The sequence below is a fragment of the Pithys albifrons genome, chromosome 3, assembly GCF_047495875.1.
Source record: "Pithys albifrons albifrons isolate INPA30051 chromosome 3, PitAlb_v1, whole genome shotgun sequence".
In the NCBI taxonomy this organism is placed as follows: domain Eukaryota; kingdom Metazoa; phylum Chordata; class Aves; order Passeriformes; family Thamnophilidae; genus Pithys; species Pithys albifrons.
The window spans coordinates 3251769-3276777 of NC_092460.1; the positions used below are offsets into that span (position 1 = coordinate 3251769).

At 43.4% G+C, this 25009-nt stretch overlaps 1 protein-coding gene across 11 annotated transcripts in view; it reads right to left on the bottom strand.

Moving 5' to 3' along the window:
- Positions 1–1075: 1075 nt before the first annotated feature.
- CHL1 (cell adhesion molecule L1 like) overlaps positions 1076–25009 on the bottom strand; it is a 146762-nt gene continuing 122828 nt past the window's right edge. For 8 of the 11 annotated variants that reach the window (XM_071550207.1, XM_071550210.1, XM_071550209.1 and 5 more), the window contains 10 exons: positions 24033–24103; positions 21198–21420; positions 19108–19223; positions 18736–18940; positions 18398–18520; positions 15613–15792; positions 9556–9717; positions 8776–8907; positions 7633–7705; positions 1076–5782 (listed from right to left, as the gene is read on the bottom strand). In XM_071550207.1, the coding sequence (XP_071406308.1) occupies positions 5566–5782; positions 7633–7705; positions 8776–8907; positions 9556–9717; positions 15613–15792; positions 18398–18520; positions 18736–18940; positions 19108–19223; positions 21198–21420; positions 24033–24103 (1502 nt within the window). In that variant the 3' untranslated portion in view covers positions 1076–5565. Of the gene's footprint in view, positions 5783–7632; positions 7706–8775; positions 8917–9555; positions 9718–15612; positions 15793–18397; positions 18521–18735; positions 18941–19107; positions 19224–21197; positions 21421–24032; positions 24104–25009 lie in introns of all 11 variants that reach the window. The other 3 variants (XM_071550216.1, XM_071550215.1, XM_071550217.1) reach the window with 3 other exon arrangements.

Genomic DNA, 25009 nt, shown 5'->3' on the forward strand with positions numbered 1-25009 from the left:
TTTAAGTACAAGTGTATTTTGTAATTAATATATATATATATATATATCAGCCTTTAAGCACAAGTGTATTTTGTAATTAATATATAGAGATTTCAGCCTTTAAGCAAAAGTGTATTTTGTAATTTATTTATATATATATATATTTTTTTTTTCAGCCTTTCAGCACAAGTGTATTTTGTAATTAATATATAGAGATTTCAGACTTAAAGCACAAGTGGAGCTTTTAATGAATATATAGAGAGATTTCAGCCTTTAAGCATAGTTTGTAATGCATATATATATTTATATATTTCAGACTTAAAGCACAATTGTATTTTGCACTGAATATTTATAAATATTTCAGACTTAAAGCACAAGGGTAGTTTTCAATGAATATATAGATAGATTTCAGCCTTTAAGCATAGTTTGTTATGCATATATATATTTATATATTTCAGACTTAAAGCACAATTGTATTTTGTACTGAATATTTATAAATATTTCAGACTTAAAACATAAGTGTAGTTTCCTCTAATTAAGGGATAAGAAATAAATGAGCATTAGTGGGTTCCTCCATGCCTGGGTGTTTATAAAATAAATAATATTATTAATGTCTGTAACAGTGCCAATTTTCTGGTGATCTTTAATGAAGAGGAGCAGAAATTCCCCCTGCTGATGTTCACGGGGTATTTTACCACATGTTAACTGGATCAGCTCAGAACTCAAAGCAGAGTTTTGTCTTCCATCTCATTGCTAAATGTATTTTAATGCTGGATATTGTTATTTTTGTGGGTATTTCATGTGTCACAGCTGGAGGTTCTGGGCTGTTAACAGGATAAAGCTTGTAAGAGATGCTGGTGAGAGTTTGGTCCAGGAGGTGATCCAACCGTGGAATTTGGGGTGTTTGAGGCTCAGGGTCATCCTGCCTTGGGGTTGTATCCACTGTGGTGTCCAACAGTGAAAGCCAGGGGCAGCTCAACCAAAAAAAAACCCACCACAGAGTACTGGGTGCAAATTAAATCAGATTCCCAGCAAAAAAAAAGTGACATAAACCCAAAGCAAAATAAAAGAGAAACTCGCCGACTACACCCGAGGCTTTTGAAGTTTACATCAAGTCAAACTTTTATTAGCAAAGTTGTATTCCATGTCAAATGAAAATCTCTTTCCAAACCACACGTGCACACCTGCGTGGTACAAACAGCAACTACAGAACAACACAGTCCTCTAAACTTCAACCAATGCTCACGAACATTTATTTAGCTCCAGAAAAGTAACCTCGTGACGGCGACACCACATTTTGCTCTGACCTTTCTCCTTTTATTTTTTCCCCCTCGTGAAATTACAAAGTATCTCGTCGAAAGTAAGAATAATAATAAGAATAATAATTAAAAAAAAAAAAAAAAAAAGAAACAAGACAGTGTGCTTTGGCTCAAACCCACCCAGGGGTCCTGCCTGAAAACAGAACAAATCAGTGCAGAGAGTTTCCCAGGAGAGATGAGGAGCTGCAATGTAAACATGGCCTGCCACTCCAACACTTGGTACAGTTTTATTTTGAAATCCTGCACGTTGGCAGAGGTGCAGCTGAGGCCTTGATCCAAAGGGAATTCTCCATGAAGAATTTCCTTCCTTGATATCTGCTTTTAAAGTTAAAATAATCTAAATATACCTCTCGCCTGCAAAATAATGACTATAAAAAATGAGGTTTCCCTTTCAGAGCTCCAGGATCAGTGAATGCTATTCTCATTTTGTTTACAAAACGTGGAATTACTGTATAAAAAAACCCCGTATTTTATATAGAATTACTGTGCTAGTGATTGTTTTCATCTCAGAAGTAACATGTGGTTGGAAACTTTTATTAAAACCTCTCATGCACTGGATTGATCCCCTCAGTCAATGGAAGGAGTTACCAGGAAAAGAGCTACTCATTAAAATGTGTGTAACACCAACAAACATCAATCCTTAAATGATACTCCAATTAGATCCATTTAAGATGTGAGCTACAAAGAATAGTTTCAAAACTTTTTTATACATGATCACAAGATTTTATTCAGAAGGGAAAGTCATTTTAGGATTTGATTCCTAATTCTGCTCTTCCTAAAGGTCCAGCCCCAGCAGGGCTTTGATATCCTGTACAGTTTTCCTGCTGAACTGCAGAGAATGGAGGATTTCTGGAGACTGGATCCCCAAATTTTGCCAAAAAAAGAAAGGTGGGGCCATTCTACAAGTTCTTGATGGTGTAATTACATTATATATATATTAATTAAAGAAAAAATGAGTTCTGGAATCCCAAATCTTTCATGCTGCTCCATGAATCCAACAGTTTATTTGGATAAAGATTTTTTTCCCATTCTTCAAGAAGAGCTGATTTAACTTGTTTAACCTTCTGCACAGTCAAAACTGCACAACTATTTGAGCAACACCCATCCCTGGTTTCATTCCAATCCCAAACCTGGATGGGTGGGGCCATGGAAATGCCTCCTCCCTGCTGCTTGGAACCTAATCCTGGGCTGACAGATATCAAATCTGAAAGTTTCACCTCCCTTCTCCCACTTGTGCTGAAACAAAGTGGGACAAATCCAGATGGAACCAGAGCCCAGCCATGGCATGGGATAATCCATAATTCCCTTCCAGCTCCTTCTGCTCCCACAGCTGGATTCCCTCTTCCCAGCAGGCAGGCTGGAATTCCCTGCTGGGTATTAATGAATGAAATCACCATAGATTTCCATCAGCTAATTTTAATAAACAGAGGGGAAAAAAACATAAAAACCAAACCCACAGGAAAGATTTAATGATTTAATTCAGGATTTCAGGCCATGGTGGGATTTTTGTGGCTGGACTTGGATGATTTTATAGGGCCATTCCACCTCACAATATTCCACGATTCTATGATGTGCAGTAAAGTTGGAGATGCTTTTTATTGAGCTACATGGCCACAATTCCTGTCACCTGCAACATTTATAGGGAAAAATTCAGCCCAATTCCTGGCAATGACAAAAAACTCCTCAGGAAAACCTCGCTTTGCTCCGTTAATTTACTTTTGAAAGGGGATTCATAGTCATTATCCCAGGATTTGACACTCACTGATACAATTTGAAATGTGTATCTGTTTAACAGAGGGATTTGGTGGGAAGAGGAATCTGGTTTATGTGCAGAGATCCAAAGCACAAGGAAATGGGGGAGGATTTGCCATCCCAGCCTGGCCCAGCCCAGAGGGCTCAGGGAGGATTTCGGGGAACCCACCCCAATTTTAGTCCCTAATTTTGCTTCTGTTTCAAAGACCCTTGATCAGTGCAGATGATCACAGAGATCACAGACTATTCAGAGTTGGAAGGGACCCACAAAGATCATCGAGTCCAACTCTTCAGTCAATGGCCCACATAGGGGATCGAACCCACGACCTTGGCATTATGCAACCAAGTTTTAACCAACTGAGCTGATCTCAGGGTCTGATTCCTAAAGGAAATACATTAAAAGCAGCCCAAAGCTGACAGCAAGGATTGTCACAAGCCTAATCAGTGCTTAGATTGCATCTGGTTGGGCTGCAGCAGACACGAGTCAGCAGATAAAGACGCTGCCGGGAAATGTCTCTGTTGACAAGATGCCAATTTTCACGTGTCTCCAATTGTGCCCTCCTTTCTTTTATACAGAAAGATTTGGGGTTTTTTCCAAAATGAAATTCTCCATCTTTGCACTGAGTGAAATACAGAAAATAAAACTTTATAAATTATAAAAAGTGAATGATTTGGGTCACTGATGCAGTGGGGTTTGATTTAGGGCAGGTTTTCACTCATCATTTTCTGCAACCTGAGCTGGGGGTTCAGGATGGCTGTTTGGGGGTTGGTTTTCCCCAGCACAGGTTACATGGAAGGCCCCTAAAAGCTACAGTGAAACAAAAAAAGAGGCAGAGAGATGCAGAAGCATCGAGCACCAAAGGCTGTGGGAGCAGCCCCAGCCCAAGGGCAGCTGTGTGGGATCCACAGCCTTTCCTCTGGGAACAACTTGCATTTCCGTGGCCAACTAACTGGGCTTGATTGCAGCCCCTTACTGGAAACTCAGAACCATGTGGGTAATTCCTGCTTCCTCTCTTCCTTCCACTGAAATCCTGGAGCCCAGGAAGGAGCCATTGGGGGATATTTGCCTAATTACTCTCAGGATGCCAAAGAGCTTTTATAGGATCCATTCCTCCTGCAGTAACTGTTAAAAAGGAGTATAATGGAAGTGACAGTCGTTTGTCAGTGCAGGAAATGAAGCCACACAGATAACTCCACTCAAATTAGCAGATTCAAAAATACAAATGCTATTAAAGAGATTTAGGAGATTCCATTACAAAAAAAAAGACCAAGAAAATGTGCTGTACAGCTTTGCTGAATTAGTGTTGGAGAGGCAAAGGAAGAGCCAGATTTAAACCAGCGTTCAGTCCACAAAATAGAACAGAAACTCTACCATAATATTTTCTCTTTGTCTATTTAACAGCGAAGAGCTTGAAAATAAATGATCTCTCAAAAGTCAGGTAGGTCTAGTTTAGGTGATACTGGAGAAGTGTGAGATTGGGATGACTGGAATACACAAAACTCCTTCTGAAAACTAGTTTTGCTGGCCCAAACTCATACTGAGAAGCAATTCTATTCATCCTACACAGCTAGACAGACCCATGCTAGCAACATGGCTCATTTAAAAGAAACCAAGGCTGCTCTTTACTTGTCTCAATATTAATATCATATGTACAACGTCCGCAGGAAATGTTTGCTAGCTCACAAATATACAGATAATGAGACAGACAACGAGGATTTTGCTTCGAAATGCAGCTTGCAGAGACTGGGGAGAAGAAATTAAACCACTTTTTGAGTGATGATGGATGGGAACCCTGTTTTGCCTTGCCACAGGAAAGATGCTGCAGCTTAACTTCTTTAAGGAAACAGTGCCAGCTACTGGGCAGCAGCTTCACCCACATTTTCCTGGGGATAAAACTGCATCTCTAAGGATTGGTAATTCAAGTCAGCTGTAACCACTAAAAGAATTTTTAGAGTACCAAACACAAAGGAGTTTAATTCTTTAGGAAATATTATACAATATATAGAATATATTTCTCCGGTATTTTAAATTAGCATTTTTCCCAGTAGGATCTTGGTGCCACTTTGCAGAGTAACCTGCTATTTTTATTGGATTTTCTTGTGTTACAACCTCCAGGTTATAACCAAGGCCACGGTGCGTGTGGGAATTCTGCAAATAAATGTATGTACAAAGTGACAACAGCCATACAGGAAAAAAAAAAAATATCTGTACAGAGAAACATATTCCAAACCTAAGAAACACAGGGAGTTTGTTAACAGGGATACAAAGGTACCACCGGGAAATTCTGGTCTGGTGACACCAACACATTTTTTATAGCAAATAATGACTTGCTTTTCTTTTCTTTAGAAGAAAACACCTCAAATTAAGATGGAAAAAATCATCTTTTAGTGGCAGCGACTCGTTGTTTGCATTTACCTGGAAGTCAAGTTGGTCCTGACTGGCTCAACCGGCAACCCGTGGAGTGCTAATCAATATAAATATCACAATTAAACACCGATCGCTCCCGATAACGTTTCAGGCGTGGAGAGGAAAAGTTGCCGTGGAACTGCCAGTGCTGTCCACTGATCCTTTTTCCTTAGCTCCAGAGTAAGCTCCAATGAATGACCCATCTTCATTGAACATGCCATGCTCCCCTTCTCCATAATCTACCAGACTCTCAGCGCTGCCCGTGGCTTTGGTGTCCCCGTGCAGCGAGCGCAGGCTGCCTTTCAGCGGCTTCTCATCGCTGTCACTACAAAACAAAGCGAGGCCCTGCCAAAAAACCTGCAAAATGCTCTTGGGGAATGGGAAAGGAAGCAGCAGGAGGGAAGAAAGAGGGAGAAAGGTCCATGTGGTGGTGCCTGGAGAAGGATCTGTCCCCTGCGGGTGCTGCTCTGGTGCTTCTCAGACAGGTGGTGCCCACCCAGCTGAGCTCCCCCACACAGGACTTCATCATTAGTGACCAAATTAATTGGTTAAAAGGGCAGGTATTAATAAAAACTACCCATGTGGTTATGATTTTGCCCCTTTTTGCCTTGGGCAGGAAGAAGAATAGGATGGGAAAGAAAAGGAGATGCTGGAAAGGATTTCAGGGCTCAGTTTCAGTGATCAGGGTTGAGGTCAAGGCTTGGGCACCTTCCAGAGAGGTATTTTCAATTTACAAAAGCATGGGCAATATTCAGGGCCTATTTATTTAACTTCCCTTTAGAACTGATGAGGCATCAGCTGGTGGTTTTATCTCACTGCTTCGTGAGCATCTGCTGGATTTTAAATTACTAATAAAGGTGTTTTCTCCTTTTATTTCTGCTGTTATTTTATCTCACTGCAACTGAGGAACTTTCTCTGTGCTAAAGTGGAGGAACAGGGAAAATCAAAACCAGAATCAATGTTGTAGCTGCTCATGTGCAGATGAAAATTCAATTTTCAACGAAAATTCCATGATAAAGGACAGAGCCAGTATCAAAACTGGGGGGGGAAGGGAAGTTCCACTGGCCATTCCTCCTACTGGCCCCCCAGAAGAACCAGAGCAGCCTCATTTCTCCTGCCTGAACACCACACTGGGGGGACTGGGAGCACAGATTAAATGATTAAATAAAAAAAAAACTAAATTAGGGTCCTGAACAAGGTACATAATTACTCAATTACAGCCCTTGCTGATGCCAACTCAGCATCAAAACCTTGGCAATGTCACCTAAGGAAGGACAGAGAAATGATCCTGAACTTCATTTCTTCAGGATAGACTCAATATGTGTAAAACCAAGACATAAAAATATTTGCTGCTTTTCTGCACGTGGCATTTCTATTTCTAAAAAAAGACAAGTTTGGATTTTAGAGGGAGAGAAGGGGGATCAGAGTTATTAACCTCAGGACTTTCTTACCTTTCTAAATATTTGTCCCATTAGAAAGCATTAAAAATTAAATAAAGATGAAATTATGCAGAAAAAAAAAAAAAGCCCAGTCCCAGTACAAATAATGTAGTATATATAAGTGGGATTTCAACAGCAATTTTCTGCCCTTAAGGCCAGTGAACAGCAGTTTTCCAGCATGGTTCTTGTAATGATGTATTTTCCTCCACACCACAATTACATATTACCCTTAGTTTTAGTTATTTTAAAGCAGCCAAAGTAGTTATTTCAAGTCTCCTACAGAGATTTCTGCAGTGAGGTTTGGATATTTTTTACCACATTTCCAACTTTTCTTTGTTTTCTTCCCCCAAAGTGACCATTCCCCACATTACATGATTTGGGTCTGGCTGGGACAGAAACCCACTGAAGGCACAGAATTCATTCTATCCTTTCAATGGGCGTTACAGCAGGAACCCAAAGGATCATATATATTTACATTATTCATACAATGTTAATTTAAAAAAAATAAAAGGGAAAAATAACGATTGATTCATCAACATTTCCTGATATCCCAGCCTGGAGGGACTGAAGTGGATTTACCTTCATATTCCTACTCTTCCCCACTCCTGTGAGATTTGCTTTAAAAATGACAAACAGCATTAATTGCATGCCAGAAAAATGTCCCGAACAACGATGGCATTTGGATGCAAACAACCCCCCCCAGACACAAATGCTTGTGACAGCAGGTCCTATTTACCTATATTCCCCAAAGATTTCATCTTTTATTGATTGAGCTTCGGGATCTGGATGCAAATCTTCTTTTTCTTTCACTGTGCAAATAAAATAAAGGACAGATCTGTGTGTCGTGTTCCAATGTGGACTTTTTCCTTCCCCAGCTGCACTGGGAAAACCACCTGTCCTTGTTTGCAGCCTCACCTGGAGCTGCCTGGACACAACCAACTGTTTTGGGGACATTCCCAAATTTTTTAAAAGCTAGAAAATATTTCTAAAATCCTGGAATGGTTTGGGTTGGAAGGGACCTCAAAGACCATCCAGTGCCACCCCCTGCCATGGGTAGGGACACCTTTCATAGCCCAGGGTGCTCCAAACCCTGTCCAACCTGGCCTTGGACACTTCCAGGGATGGGGTTAAATCACAGAATGGTGGAATGGTTTGGCTTGGAAGGACCTTAAAACACATTCAGTGCCACTCCCTGCCAGGGGCAGGGACACCTTTCATAGTCTAGGGTGCTCCAAACCCTGTCCAACCTGGCCTTGGACACTTCCAGGGATGGGGTTAAATCACAGAATCATGGAATGGTTTGGCTTGGAAGGACCTTAAAACCCATTCAGTGCCACTCCCTGCCATGGGCAGGGACACCTTCCACCAGTCCAGGTTGCTCCAAGCCCTGTCCAAGCTGGTCTTGGACACTTCCAGAGATGGGGAATCCACCACCTCTCTGGGCAACCACACTGCAACATTTAGAATTAACTTTTTACCCAGTTCTTTAAAAATTATTGAGCTGCTTTTAGCAAAATATTCTGTTTTTAAGAGTTTGGCTTGCTGTGGAAGCCCTGTCAGTGTGTGAAGCAGCAGTTACCAGGTGGGAAGACAGCAGGAGCTCTGCCAACAAGGATCTTTGGCTGGATTAGGTGCTGGAAGATTCAAGGAGTGCTATCAAAGGCCTTAGTCAGCTCTGTGACCAGCACACAGCACTGGCTCACCCAGAGAGAACAGTTTCACTTGTACTCATTAAAATCCACTCTGTGGATATTTATCAAAAGCCACAAATCCTAATTGGATGTTTGTGCTTGAGGCTTTGCTGCCCCCAGAGAGAAAAGTCTGAAGGATGTTTGTTATTACCATGTGGAAACAGCAAAAGGATGATAAATCCATTTACCTGAATATTTTCCTCCTTTATTTCTTCTGACAAAGCAAATAGTGAGGAGCAGGAGGGTGAGCAGAGCTATGGCACACATCAGGCCAATGAACCACCCCTGGGTGGAGATGCCATCGTAAATGCCAGCGTAGGCTTGGGGAGATGGAAGAGGAGCAAAAGGGAAGCAAATTAATCAGAGGAAAAGGGCATCACCCTGCAATAACATGAATATATCCCATGCTCTGGGCTGGATCCTAATTGAACCAGTCCATCACTACTTATTCAACTTAAATGCAAGACAGAAATACGTTCAGAGCGTGGCACTTTTGGACTCAAGGGGAACACAGACTCTACAAGGCACAACACAGACATCTTGGCAAGGGGATTCTGAGAGAGCAGTTGACTCACAGGATTAACACCACACAGGAAAGCTGAGCAGAGAGTTGTTAAGCCTCTCATGCAAAAGCAGTTTGGCAAAAGAGAGAGAGTTAAAAGTGCCCCCAGTACACGCAAATCACCAGAGTGGCCACTTGAAATGGATTATGGCACAGCACTGCCCTTTGGAAATCACACAGGAAAGGCTTGGGATTGTTCCAGTGCCTCAAGTCATGCCCAGGACTTAGCTGAGAACCTCAGGTGTGTTTGTGCTCCCGTGAGATTCAACTGCAAGGGTCGACTTCACAAACCACAGAGCAGGACGGTGCTTTTGGGACACTTTCACTGCACAACGTCAGGTGGAACCTCAACACGGAGTCACATTCAAAGGAAGTGTTTAACCCCTCGAAGGGTTTCTTGGCTCACCTCTCCCCCTGGTCTCAATTACATCTTCAAAAATGCTATTGTTATCAACCCAGTTCTTAGTCACTAGTCGAACTGTGTACTCAGTGCCAGGCCCCAGTGCCTCAACGGGGTGGAACTTTTGGGTGGGCTTTACTGCGTCTGAACTCCTGCCGGTGCCTTTACCTACGGAATGTGCAGAGTCAGGTCACACTGTCAACGGAGTCATCCCACAAAAGGCCTGTGGAATGCACTTACAAACAAGGCAAAGCACACACAAAATATGACACGACAGGATTTGGAACATTTGTCAGCAGGCAATCTGATTTTTCCAAAGGAAAAAAAAAAAACCCAACCACCCTCCCCTGTTTGATTTGTAATATCCCATCAGATGAAGTGAACAGCTGACTGAAATAATCCTGGTGTTTTATGTAGGGGCTGCTACATCTCCCAGGATGGAAGTTAATATTGATGGGGGATTATGGATCTGCTTTAACTAATGCGTGCTTAAAAAAATTACAACTTGCAAACGGGTTCGCTGTGTGAAGATAATCTGGGGGTTGATGCTTCTCCCATTGAACTGAACTCAGCAGGGAAGCACAGGCAGCTTGTTATCTGGATATGGATTCTTCTGTGCCTCACAGAAGGAAATAACATCAGGATTTGTACTCAGTTCTCTCCTGACAGTGGTTTTCTGTGTCCTTTTTAACTCCACAATGCCTGCACAGAGCACTAGTTTTGATAGAACTGGAGTTCTGCTTGGAATTGATAGTGAGGCATTGAAATGTTCCTGATGAGTTTAATATCTGATTAAGAGAAGGGGAATCGCAAGAGCATTAATTTTAGAGCCTTGTTACTTGCACAACACCCACTGTAACCTCTGTCTGCCTTCAGGCTGGGGGGGGTATTAAATCAGCTTTTTCAAATGGCATTTGTGGAGGGCAGAAAACAAAAGGACACAATGCCTGGACATGAAGAGCCTGTTCAGATCAGCAAATTCAGAATTTGTGTGACATGGAGGGATCTCTTTAGTCAACCAAGAGGTACAACATGGGCGTGCCCCTGTCCTTGATAGCAGGACAGAGTCTGGGAGGGGCTGCCCTTGATGAAATAACTCTTTTATTGTTCTCACTCTCCCAATTTGCCTGTTTCATCCAAAGTGGTCTAAACTAAGGATGGGGCACACAGTGTAACTTGAAAACTACTTGGCCAATTAGCGCTGGCAGTAAAACAATACTCATTAATACTTCAACTAGTGAACAAGCAAAGCAAGAAGCTGCTGGAGATTAAGGCTGAGTTGAGAGCTGAAGGGAGAAAAAACCAAAGAGATTAAGACAAACCCAAGCACAGTCAAAGCAGCAGTTCAAGATAAGTTTTCCAAGGCAGCTCTACATGTATTACAATAAGCAGTTAAATTAGTAGCCCATTGGGACCCAGAGAGAACACAGACAGCTGAAATGCTGCTGATACTGAAGCACAGCTCATTAGCATAAATTAATCCATCTATCGGTAATTTTGGCTAAACGAAGTATGTGAAACCAAGCTATAATTGTTAATCAAACTGCAAATTAAGCAACATGATACCACAGGTATATTTTAATTACATGCTCCAAAATCAAAGCGTCAGAAAAATGCATTTAGTGGAAATAGTACCCATAAAGTAACAAGAATGAACATGAACCTTCAACCCAATGTCTATTAAATACCATAAAACACTCATGTGTGACATGACACCCACAGGTGTGCACACCACCAGCCTCCTCAGGAAGCATTTCTCCTGAATCCCTGGGAAGCAAAGTGCTAAAAACCTGGAGCTCACTGGTAACCCACAGCTGGGCTTTGTTGTGTTGTTCCTAAACCAGCTTAACCAGGCCCTGTCTCCCTATTTATCTCCATCTTGTTCCAGCCTCTTCCTTCTGAATGATCTGCTCTTTATAGAAGCAGAAAGGGGAGCTGATATGGCAGGAAAATACCCTTTTTTCTGTCCAGTTGTTGCTCAGCTCTGTCAGATCCTTCAGCTGTGCCACTGCCCTGGCACAGGAGCAGCCCAGGGCTGGCAGGAGGGTTTGAGCCCAGCCTGAGCTGGGACTGGGGAGTTACCAAAGGATCTCCAGGCTGTTCACCATCACCTATCCCAAAACACTGATTTTTTTTTCCCTTTAAAACTCAGAAGAGGAGTCAAGTGGTGAGTGATTATGAGGTTTCTCTCCATGCCATTTCTTTCTGCTCTGTGTTAAACACTCAATATACGACCCAGAGAGGAGAAGATTTGCTAATTGGGGCAGGTTTGGTGGTTGGAATAGAAAAAGCAGTGTAGGATCCTGAAAAATACACAGATAAGGAAAAGCTCCACATCCTGAAAGGCCAAAGAGCTGCAGGAATGACCTGCAGAAAATTGAAAGCAGTTGGGTTGGGGTTTTAATCTACAAGAAGGGAGAAGGAGCATTAGTAATAAAGGCATATCCACAGCACTTTTCATCTCCCCCCACTATTTATCAGCCATACCAGGGGACTTGCATGAACATTAAACACTGAACTGCAATTTTACAATATTCCTGCTGGGCTTCAAGATTTATGAGAACAACAGAACACACATTTTTTTTACAGAAGCTTATGGTTTAAAGGGAAATACAATAGAAATCACCCCTAAAGATTTCCAAGAGTGCTGGTTCTCCAAAAGTTGGTATATCTGTTAGAAAACATACTTGGATAGAAAAGCTGGAAGTCTAACAGCTAAATATTAATTGTGGGCAATATCTTTATTTGTAACCATACCTGTCTAAATAAATCTGCTGCAATAAATGCACAGATGAACTTTCAATCATTTTCTCTTGGTTATAAAAATATATAAATTTGCATCCCAAGTATCCTTCATCTTCTGGGCTTTTTTAGTACAAGAGGCAATTCATGCTAAATTGGGGTTATTTTAAACTCTAGAGATTAGTGAGCCTGTTGTACATAAAGTCTATTGAGAAAGATTTAAGACATTTTCGCCAAGATTTCATTGGGTTCTCTTCATTGTGAGCAAATAAGGTTTGCTGGTACCATCACCAGTGGTTACTTTGTATTATTCCTTTTTCACTGTGCCCATGGCAAAACAGAACTCACACCACATTTATTACAAATGGTAATAAATGGAAGAGGAAAGTTGTAACCTCTGGGTAAGATTTTCAAAAAGCCTTTGGGAGTTGTGTGCCAATTGCCATTGAAATATAATGAAAGTGGGGAACTTCTATTTCTTGGCTTGTCTGGAAAATAAAGCTGCAATTGGAAGTTTTCCTCTGACTGAATTTTTCCATTAATGCTTGAATTTCTGGACACACAGTGATAATTCTAACATGTAATACATGCTCACTAATCCTCCAGAAACACTGGTAACAAGATGAAAAGCAGCTTTGTGTTAAAGGAGGGCTGATATAATAAATTTTTTTTTCTAGTTAGGTAAGAACATTATTTTCTGGTTTGTTTCTGAGGGCTAAATGTTCCTTGGGAAATCAGCATTTTCAGGGATTAATTCATTAATTAGTTTGCAGGTAATTTAAGAAATAATGGAAATGTAAAGACAGAGAGAAAACTCATTTTCTAATAACACCACACTTTCTGCTGTGGAATGAACCTAAGATGAAAGCACAAAAAATAAATTATTTTGCAGTACAATGCAAGGGTCCTTTTGCCCAGATTGTCCACAATGTTTTATCAAAAAGTGATAAAGACCTTGGGTTGCCCATCAGGGTTTCACTGATGAGTTACTTTGGCCACGTTTAAGGTCTGTCATAAAATAAGAACTTTTATGAAGAAACAGAGATGTGAGGATGGGGTGGACCTTCCCCATCACTTAAAATACTTCTCCAGCCTAAATGATGCTATGACTCCACCCATTTACCTGCACAGGGAATTATATTTATGTAATTGTTATAAAGTATTCTTACTAAATTCAGTCACTTGTGTTACTGCAAATTCACCACCAGGAAATGGGCTGCACATAAATTACAGCCTGGAAAAATTGTCATTTAAAGCAAAGCAATTTGCCCTGCACAGCCTTGTTTTCAGTGGTGCCACATCCATACCCACATATGGACATATTTAAAAGAAGAGATCCATTTTTATTTCTGATTCCAGACTATAATAACAGGGATAACTCCAAATAAATGAAAGCAGCAGCAGAGATGCAGATCAAGCATATTGATAATAAAATGTGAATGAACCCAGAGCTTCCACCTCAACATCTCCACTGTGCTGGCAGAATGTACTGGGAAATTCTGAAATACCCATGGCAAGGGCTGTATTACAGCAGGGGAAGTTATTCAAAGCCTTAAAATGAACAACTAGAGCTTTATGGGTTTATTATTAAACTGGAACAGAGTGGATATAGAACCTCTGAATCAAAACCCAAAGTGCTCTATCACAGAGTTTCATTTCAGAAGGCAGCACGTTTTATATCTGTCATTTCTGTGGGTCATTTTGAATGATAAACTTTGACTTCTGAAATCACTCCCTTTCTGCAAGAAGAGAGATTGTTTTAATTTTGGGCAATGGCCTCGCTTTCCACACCGCAGCTTAAAACCCCAAGAAGGTCACTCAAAAGAGGGAGTTTTTTTTTCCAGCATATCATGTTTACTTGAAAAATAGCAAATAATGACCCAGAACTCTAATGGCATCTCAGTGACAGATGCAGTGCCCTCATTTAGGGTGGCTTGAGAACCACCAAGGGGCACACATAAATCACAGAACTGGACCCTTGCAGCTCTTATTAATTACTCTCCTTTGTTCCAAGAGCAACAAGAATCAGTTGTTGCCACTGCTGGAATAAAGTCTGAGGAAAGAAGAGAATGAGCACAAAAGAAATGGCAACATTCTCATCCTTTTAAGCACATCAGTTAGGGATGCATCTCAGACAACCTGACAAAGTTATTCCAAGAAGTTACAGACTTCCCAGTGGTCAAAACTCATCATCCTGGCTGCCCATTGAGGGCCACAAAAGGCACCTTATGAGGGGAAATGGTTTATTTTTAGCTTGGGGGAAAAAATCTTTTCATTTCCTTAATGAAGAGTAGGTTTTAAATAATGGTGATTAATAGTTACTCCTATGAATATTCTGATGGATTGTTAGTATTAAAATGCTACAGTGAGATTGGAGGCCACAAGACAGCTGAGAAGGAGTTTTACTACTTGAGAAAACACATAGCAGTTCACAACTGGATGCTTAACTCAGACGTGATGACTTTGAAGTACTTTTCAACTGTTTTATCAATAACTGAAAAGAATTCTGTAACTTAGAAGTCCAACAGGACATTGTGCAACAAGGACCATTATTCTATTTTATATCCACATTGCTCCAGACTGTTACCTTTGCTGAAAATGATGAAGCCAGGACTCCTTTGCTTATCACATTCTCTTGCTCCCTCCCCGTGGTAGGTGCCCAGCAATGGTTTCTGATTAACAGCAAGGACCTGCTCCTCGGTGTTGTGGAGCTCCCACACTTGCTGAGCACAGCACATCAGACTCTATTTCAGCTGAATGGGGAAGATGAGCTACCACAGAGCACCTGCCATTCTCCTTTACATCACTGAACATCAGTGTTTCAGGATAGGGTGTAAGTGGCACACAAGTGTTCACTCCCAGTCTCTGATAAAATAATAATAAATAATGGCTGTAATACACTGCAGTGAACTTTGTGTTCATCTGGATTTTCCATGTCAAACAGCTGACCCCAGTGTGGCTGGAACTCCCTCATCTTTATGCAAGGGCAGAATCTGGTTTTATGCTATTACTGAGAACAGATTATCTGCATCTCCAATTTTCTGTTCGTGACTAAATGCAATTCACTCATTCTAGGAAGGCTTAAAGAGTTGATTGGTGGGAACAGAAACAAGACTGTACAGGAAAATGAAACAGATGAGCTCTGCTTTTCTGAAGAGCTGCGTGGCCACATTAAAAACTTCATTGATTGTTCTCATGGAAAGAAAAACCAATTTATTCCCTCTAATTACGAAGGAAATGTCAAGCCTGGAATATTCTCAATAGATTTTCCCATTATGGTTAGAGCTTCCCCACATAAAAACATATTGCCTGTGAACTTACTCCCTTGAGCCATGGTGAGCCCCTCCTCTGTGATGGGCTTCCCACAGCCCTTGGCTGTGCAGGCCTTCACGTAGAACTTGTACTTGGTGCTGGGGCTGAGCCCCGAGAGCCTCCAGCTGAGCGTGGAGTGGTTGGTGACGCTGACGTCGCTCAAGGGGCCCACCTCGTGTGTCTCGTTGACTGCAAGGGAAGAGCAGTTGGGTCAGAGCCACAGAAGCACAGAATGAACAGGGTTGGAAAAGACCTCTGAGGTCATCCAGTCCAGCCTTTGACCCAACACCACCTTGTCAACCAGAGCAAAGCACTGAGTGCCATGTCCAGTCTCTTCTTAAGCACCTCCAGGGATTGTGGCTCTACCACCTCCCTGGGCATCCCATTCCAAAGCCCAATCACTCCCTGTGTAAAGAATTTCCTCCTGATGTTCAACCTAAACCTCTCCTGGCACAGCTCAAGAGTGTGTTCTCTTGTCCTGCTGCTGGTTCCCTGGGAGAAGAGCCTGACCCCCACCTGGCTACACCCTCCTGTCAGGGAGTTGTGGAGAGTGAGAAGGTCCCCCCTGAGCCTTCTCCTCTGCAGGCTGAGCCACCCCAACTCCCTCAGCTGCTTCTCACAGGACTTGTGCTGTATCCAGATCATGCTGGGTTGGAAGGAACCCACAAGGATCATCGAGATCAACCCTCAACTCTGTACAGGACCCTCCCCAAGAGCCACACCCTGTGTCCCAGAGGATCATCCAAACCCTCCTGGAGCTCTGGCAGCCTTGGGGCTGTGCCCACTGCCCTGGGGAGTCTGGTCAGTGCCCACCACCCTCCGGGGGAAGGACCTTACTTGAGATCCAACCTGACCCTGCCCTGGCACAGCTCCAGCCATTCCCTGGGTGCTGTCCCTGCCCTGACACAGCTCCAGCCATTCCCTGGGTGCTGTCCCTGCCCTGGCACAGCTCCAGCCCTTCCCTGGGTGCTCTCCCTGCCCTAGCACAGCTCCAGCCATTCCCTGGGTGCTGTCCCTGCCCTGGCACAGCTCCAGCCCTTCCCTGGGTGCTGTCGCTGCCCTGACACAGCTCCAGCCATTCCCTGGGTGCTGTCCCTGGTCCCACAGAGCTGAGATCAGTGACTGCCCCTCCTCTGCCCCTCCCGAGGAAGTTGTATCTGCACTGAGGTCTCCCCTCAGTCTCTTCTCCAGCTGAACACACCAAGTGCCCTCAGTGTCCTCACACGCTGCCCCTCAAGGCCCTGAACCACCTTCCTTGCTCTCCCTTTGGACATCCTCTGATGGCTTCATGTCTTTCTTATATTGCACTGCCCAAATCTACCCCAATATTCCTGGTGAAGCCACCCCAGGGCAGAGGAGAGCAGGACAATCCCTCCCTCTGTGATGTGATGCTGTGCTGGTTTCCAGCAAGAAACGTGCCATGAACACTCCTGTGAGGGAGGCACTGCAGGGAGTGGGAAGGATAAATCCTGAATAAGCATCTCACCTTCCTGCCAGGGGTTTAAATGGGATTTATATCCTACATGTCAATCTCCCAACTTCTCACTGAGCTATTACTGTTCTTAAAAAGCTTTCTGATTCCAGATATGCACATCCTGAGTGGGAGGTAAAAATTACTGTCTCCAGATCATTAAATATATATGAATTGCTTCTTGCTTTGCTTCCAAACATCTGCAAACTTTTACAAGCAAGTCAGTGGATGGTTGTTCTGCTGTGCTGCATTCTGCCTTGGCACAGAGAGCAGCTGGAGGAGGGGCTGGGAGAAAACTGAGAGAAGATCTTGTAAAAACACATAAATATCTGAAGGGAGGGTGTCAGGAGGATGGAGCAGACTCTGCTCGGTGGTACCAAGCAATAGGACAAGGAAGAATTTCATTGTGTGGATGACTGAGCACTGCAATGGAGAGCAGAGAGAGTGTGGAGTTTCCTTCACTGGAGATATTCCAGGACTGTCTGGACACAATCCTGTGCCATGTGCTCTGAGATGGCTCTGCTGGAGCAGGGAGGTGGCACCAGCTGACCCACTGTGGTCCCTTCAACCTGCCCCATCCTGGGATTCTATAAATTAACAGGTCCACGCTCTGTCCATAGTCATCAAAAACAAAGGGAAGATCCAGCCTTGGGTTTGCAAAGGCAACTGGGCACTTCTGCTATCAGCTGAGTTTAAGGAAAAGTACACGGGGTTTGATTTGTTTAGGGTTTGGATTTTTTTGTATATAGGGCACAATCTAATCCTGAATGAACACATAAAATACCCTGAATTGTCAGCAAACCACAGAGTTGCTGTTATGGCACTTATATTGGGTCCTGCCTGAGGCTGTCTGCTCTAAGTTCTTTCAAAGGCAAGAACGAAAGAAACATCACTGGAACTTGGTTTTTCCCAGTGATTACTCATTAACATGACTCAGGTGGTTTTTATCTTTCTGCTGAGGCACCTCATGGGGGGAGAAGCTCTGCATCATGTGCAGATCTGTATAAATGTGGCTTTATAAAGTGCTCTCATTACAAATTATTTTGCATTTAATGAGTTTCACTTCAATAAAATATACCTACAATTTCTGTTTGTTTTTTTTTTTTAATTTGCTACATTAAGTATAATTTGCCAACATGAAATAATTGAATCAGCCTCTAAGTGTGGGACAGGGCATGGCAGCAGTGAGAGCTTCCATGGGAAAAGTGCCTGGAAACCCTTCAGGCCTGGAAGCTGATTGCAGCCTGCCCTCTAGCAGCCTGTGTGCACATCACAGCTGTGCTTCTCCTCCACTTCTGAGCTCCAAGGACACCAAGCACATACTTATCTGATACTGCAAAATGTAGCTGGTCAGGTGGCCGTTGGCTTTCTTGGGAAGTCCCCACGACAGGGTGACAGAGTCCTCGTCAAAGTTCAGGATCCTCAGGAAACGTGGCTGTTCAGGGACTGGAAGGCACAGGGAGAAGCTTTCAGAGAGGATGGAACAGGTCTGTCCCTGCACATGCTTGTTAAATGGGGACACAGGTCAGCTCTACCCCTACACCCAGTGAAGGGGTTTATGAATAATGGAGATTTAAAATTACTTTAAATAAGGAAATCAACTCACCTTGTTCCAAGGCTGATCTCAGTTTATGTCCCCCTATCCCAAACTCTCTTCTTACCTCCTTCTGGGGTTTCAAACACCACGGAGGAGCTTTCGGGGCCATCCCCTCTGGAGTTGTAGGCCAGGACAGTCAAGCGGAATTCACTGAAGGGATCCAGCCCCGGGATCATCCCGTCCTTCCTGTCTCCCACAAACGTTAGGAAGTGTTTCTCTGGGTGGTGCCTCTTTCCATCCAGCAGGCTCTTGGTTTTCCACCAACTGACCTGCATGAAGATTGGGATTTCCATAACAAATCATGTTGTATGGGGTTGAACATGCTAATGACTTCTCTCACCTTGCCAAAAATGAGAGATTGCAACTTATCCTTGATCTGGGATTCATTTAGTAGTTTATTCAACTATATACAAATATTTAAAGAGAAACTTTTAACCTTATAGCCTCTCAAGTGTCCACGAACTCTGTCCCTTGGTATTCCTAACCAGAAGGCCTTGACCACTGTGCTGTTCACCACATCCACCGACACGCCCGAAGGAGCAGCATCTGGGACTGGGAAAACAAAAGCATCAGGTATTAAACACACTTCCAGCAGCAGCCCAAATTCACACTGTTCACAGCTCCAGGGCTTGGCTTTCCAGCTCAAACTCTGGCAGTTCATGCAATCTTACTGCAGGCAAGAAAACAGCCATTCCACCTGTATGCAGTGGGAGAAATGGGCCAATAAATATTATTTTTCCATATCAAGGTTTTCTGCTGAGGGTTGGAATACAGTTGCACTGGGACATATGAATTTCTACACCAGTATTTATGATTTCCTGTTTCAAACAATGCTTACAGCAGTGAGAAGAATAAAAAAATGATTAACACAGCACTCAGAAAAGCAATCATAAAGTTTTTTTTATAATCAATTTCATTTTACAGCTAAGCTCATTAAACAGTAGGATTTTAATCACTGAACAACCCAGAGAGCTATTACAGTGCCAAAAAAAGTAGGCCTTGATCCATTGAAAACTGAATTGTAAGGAAGATTTTCCACTGATAGATATAAAATAAGACTCATCACAAACACAGAAAACAAACATACTGTGGAGCTTCTTTCTCCCTGCTATTGCTATTCACCTCCTCTTCTGCATCACCAAACCTTCCTGTTCCCACCTCTGGGTGTGCACTGGGAATTTTCCTCTCTGAACAGCACCAGGTCTATTCCCAGCACTGGAATGTTCTGCTGGTGAAACACAGGGTGGATGTGCCACCTGGGAGTCATGGAAAACCCTGGACAGAAACCCAGGGTGGAGAAGACAACACATTCTTCAAGGACTCATGAACAAGGTAACACCCAGCATGACCTGTAAATTCACTTACAACATGTAGTGTCTGAGAGTTTGTACCTAATTCCCAGAGTATTTCCCTTCTGACAGCATTAAACTGGCAGGTCAAGCCTTGGAGAACCTCAAGATTTTTTTCCCACCACGTACAACACGACTGCTACATTTCATAGACTTCTTATGGAGTGTGGCCTTCAAACAAGGATCCACATTAACCCAGCAACTGAGATTAATGAAAGCACAAGTGACCTTTCCAAACCCCCCTCATGCTCCAGCAAACCACCATCCAGGCACTCAGCACCAGCGTGCCTGTGTCTCATGGAGCCCCTCATGCTGGGCACTGGCACTGCAGCAGCTCTGCCCAGGAGCTGCCCAACCTCTCACTCCATAACTGCCCATTCTGCATCCCAGGAATCCCCATGCAGAGCATCTTCCTGACCAATCACTCCACATCTGCCCATTCTGCATCCCAGGAATCCCCCATGCAGAAATGCCTGACCCCTCCCTCCATATCTGCCCATTCTGCATCCCAGGAATCCCCCATGCAGAGCATCTTCCTGACCCATCACTCCATATCTGCCCATTCTGCATCCCAGGAATCCCCATGCAGAGCATCTTCCTGATCCATCCCTCCACATCTGCCAATTCTGCATCCCAGGAATCCCCATGCAGAGCATCTTCCTGACCAATTCCTCCACATCTGCCCATTCTGCATCCCAGGAATCCCCAATGCAGAGCATCTTCCTGATCCATCCCTCCACATCTGCCCATTCTGCATGCCAGGAATCCCCATGCAGAGCATCTTCCTGACCTATCCCTTCACACGTGCCCATTCTGCATCTCAGGAATCCCCATGCAAAGCATCTTCCTGACCCATCCTTCCATATCTGCCCATTTTGCATCCCAGGAATCCCCATGCAGAGCATCTTCCTGACCTGTCCCTCCACATCTGCCCATTCTGCATCCCAGGAATCCCCATGCAGAGCATCTTCCTGACCCATACCTCCACATCTGCCCATTCTGCATCCCAGGAATCCCCATGCAGAGCATCTTCCTGATCCATCTCTCCACATGTGCCCATTCTGCATGCCCGGGATCCCCATGCAGAGCTGCCTGAGCCATCCCTCCACATCTGCCCATTCTGCATGCCCGGGATCCCCATGCAGCCCATCCTCCCGTGCCAGCCTCCCCCACTCACAGTCCTCTCCGGAGTAGCCGATGGTGACGTTGGGCTCGGGGCCGGAGCCAAGGTTGTTGACCGCCTGCACCTTGATCTCGTAGGGCACGAAGGTGGGCGTGTTCCTCACGGTCAGGGAGTGTCTCCCCACCGTCTCCTCGCTCCAGTCGGTGCCCAGCCCGCGCTGCCTCCAGCTCACACGGTACTCCAGCCCCGGCCCGTTCGTCTCCAGGGGCTTCAGCGGCTGGAAAAGGGAAAGGAGACCTTGTCTGCCTTTGTTGCAGCTGAGGGGAGGGGGGAGCAGTTCTGGGAAGGGTGTTGCAAAAAGGAGATACAAGAAAGCTTTAACTTTTCGCTGTCATGCTCATTGGAAGATGACTCGGAGAACAGTGTCATGACCTCTCAATGTCATGACCTCTCAATGTCATGACTTCTCAATGTCATGACTTCTCAATGTCATGATTTCTCAATGTCATGACTTCTCAATGTCATGACTTCTCAATGTCATGACTTCAAGAGAAGTCATTACATTGACTTGGGTGAGAGGTAGAGAAGCAGTTGGATTAAAACCAGATAGTTACCAGACATATTTCTGCATCCTACATGCATCAGGTTCTGTTTTGCCACAGGTTTCCTTGTGTGATGTAAAACCACACGGCTTTAGGACAACTAAATTGCATGTTTTGGCACAAGGCTGAGTGTGCCTTCTAGCAAAGATAAAATCTGCATTTTTATCTCAGGATTTTATGTAGCACAGCAAGTTGGGTCATTAAAATTTAGATCTGTTCTAAGTGCACACCAAATGCTTGCAACTATGCCTGGCCATTTAATGTGCAACTGCTGGGCTACTCCGTTTTTACAATCAGCTGAGGAATTCATCCCAGTAGGGTTCCCATCTAATTAACATTAATTTATAAGATATTAGGGGAAGTATAACAATGGCTTGTCATGAGACGTTCTCTAGTTGAGTTCATTTCTCTGAAAATGTGCTACTTTCATTAATAAACTTAATTAAAGTGGTCACCTGCCCCACCAAAAATGCTGAGGGTTATTTCAGTCCCCTAAACCAGCTGCAGATGTTTCCCAACATGTACCTTTTTTAATAATATTTAAACTATAGATTGTTAATATTAAATATACAACAGCTGGTAGACAGAAATATGTAATAATTAATATCCAAGCTGCACACAGAGATCTGAAATGAAATGGCATCCACTTCCAGCAGAGAGTGATGCTTCTCATACATGGGGGGACCTAAATCTGGGGGTTCTGCAGCAATTCCCACTGCTCTGCTCTGAGGGCATGAGGACCTTTGGCAAAGTAGTTGGTAGACTGGGCAGTTTCTAAGAGGCCTCACTGTGAGAATCACCTCCATGGCAAAGATCTCAGGGAATGGCATTTGCAAGAGGAGCTGAAGAAGTAAAAAAATCCTACTAAAAAAATAACTTCTCGTTTAAATTGGAGCACTGCTTGACTCCTGTTTTGATCTCTCTTAATGCTGCAAATCCTTGGCTGAAAATCCAGTCACTAATGCTCAGCTGGTCTCTTAATCCAAAATAGGCAGATTAACATCATTTTGCAGTTTTTGTCTGTCAGAAATAGCATGTTCAGTGCCCAGCAGTTCCTCTGAAAAGCACACAGGAAATGCCATAAATAAATGAATATCCTGTTTACAGCATTTTAATGATTCAACAAGATTTACCAAAGCCTTTCCATCCCATTCTCTGCCTTCAGTCTCAGCTTTCACTTCCACTTTTGCCTGGTCTGAGCAGTGATTTAAGGGCTTCCCAGTGAGGAACAGAGCTTGGTTCTGCTCATGCCATACCAGCATTTCCCAGTGAAATGACTGAGTATTATCACTCTGAAGCATTAAAGTTGGGAAAAACCTCCAAGATCATCAAGTTCCACCTTTTCTGAGAGGCAGGACTGTCTTCCCTGACCCTGGGTGTGCCACACTCCCAAAATCCCATTCAAATGGGGCCACCACCTGTTTAATTTAATTACAACCTAAACCATGAGTTCACACTGAGGAAACGTTTATTGTTCTTTGCTGTGAGCAGCAGATTGCAAAGCAAATCTCATGTAAATTGTGTGCAATTCCAGCCACAACAAAAACAGGCTTCCTTCCTCAGTGGTGGAAATCTGTGCTAATGAAGGAATAAGCAACTCTCCCAACTGCTGGCACAGAAGCTTTAAGCTTAAAACCAGGAAATCTGAAGATTGGAAGCCTTCCTCAAGACTTTTACACAACTCCTTGGATGCACATGATATGATTTGGAGCCTTATCCACAATCTTTCAGTTCATGGTGTAAAAATTCAAGCTCTTTCTCTTGGATAAGTGATCTGTGGCATTTTTTAACCTCCAGGCTGGAAGGGCAGAGGCCACAAGTCCTCCATCCCCTCCCTGGCACTGGCTGCTCCTCCTGCAGAGCAGGGTAAGACCACAATTATTTAAAGCACTTCCTTGTGTACAAGCACAGATAAGCAAATTTTGGGAAATTCTCACTGTGCTTTAGAGGATTTCCATATTTTTTTTTAATATCCTGTGAAATCAGACATAAAAACTGTCTTCTGAAACAAAACTGATACTGGGGGAGAAAATCCAGAACATATTTAAGTCACATTTACCTTGGACTTCAGAAGAACAAAGGATCCTACCTATAGAATTTGCTATTATTTCCTAGAAACAGGGGGAGGAGAAGGGGAGATAAAGTCAAGATTTGTTACTTTTTTTTAAATGTAATTATAATCCAACAAGAAAAACAGCATGAGCAATTCCTTGCTGCTTTAGAAACTGATGTTTGAAGACAGAAGCTTTGTACAGAATTGTAGAATTTTCAGCTTCATTGCTCTTACCTCCCATTTCATCACCATCTCATTCGGTTTAGAAGCTTCAACTCGGATGTTTTCTGGGTTCTTGTCTGGAGCTGGAACCACACAGGGGGCAAAGTTAATTTGCACATCCTGGCTTTATTCACATTTTGCATTTAAATGCAAAACAAGCATCCAAAACCATTTCTTATGGCTCTCTGAGTGAAAGACACCTAAACAAAAACCACACATGAGATTAATTACTTGGATCAGCAAAGCTGATGTGACCAAAACAAGCTGCGTGTGCAGTTTGGATTCCTAAGGGCCCCTGTTGGACTGAGCCACAGCTGACATGGAACTGTGACTTTTGGATTTGAAAGCACCAGATGAAGGGGGATTATCAGGGAGAGACTCCTCTCCCTGTGGGGACAGCAAACAGAAGGTGCAACATTAGTGGGACACACACACAGCTGAAAAGCTGAAGAAGGACCTGAAATTGAAGTAAACTGGGTTAAAAAAAAAAAAGAGAGCAAAATGCCAAGGAATGCAAATGCTCTGCTGAACGTTGGCCTCTAAAATGACTTTCAGAAAGATATTTTCTGCCACAGTGAAATGCTCTGTGAATGGAGGTTTTTGACAAGCTCAGTGCTGCTGAAAGGCTCCCTGTAAACTCAGCTCCTCTCCAGCACCTGCTTGTCCATGAAGGGCTGTCAAAAGGGCTTTAAAGGTGGAAAACCAGCAGAGTGGAGTGCCAGAAGCAGGAAAAACACAGCAAGCCTGGACTCTTCCCTTTGGCATCCTCTGGAATTTTATGTAGCACAGCAAGTTGGGTCATTAAAATTTAGATTTGTTCTAAGTACACACCAAATGCTTGAAACTATGCCTGGCCATTTAATGTGCAACTGCTGGGTTCCTCTGTTTCTACCAATCACTGAAGAACTCATCCCAGCATGGGTCCCATCTAATTAATATTAATTTATAAAATAGTAGAAGATGTTTGACAATGACTTCTCATAAGCTGA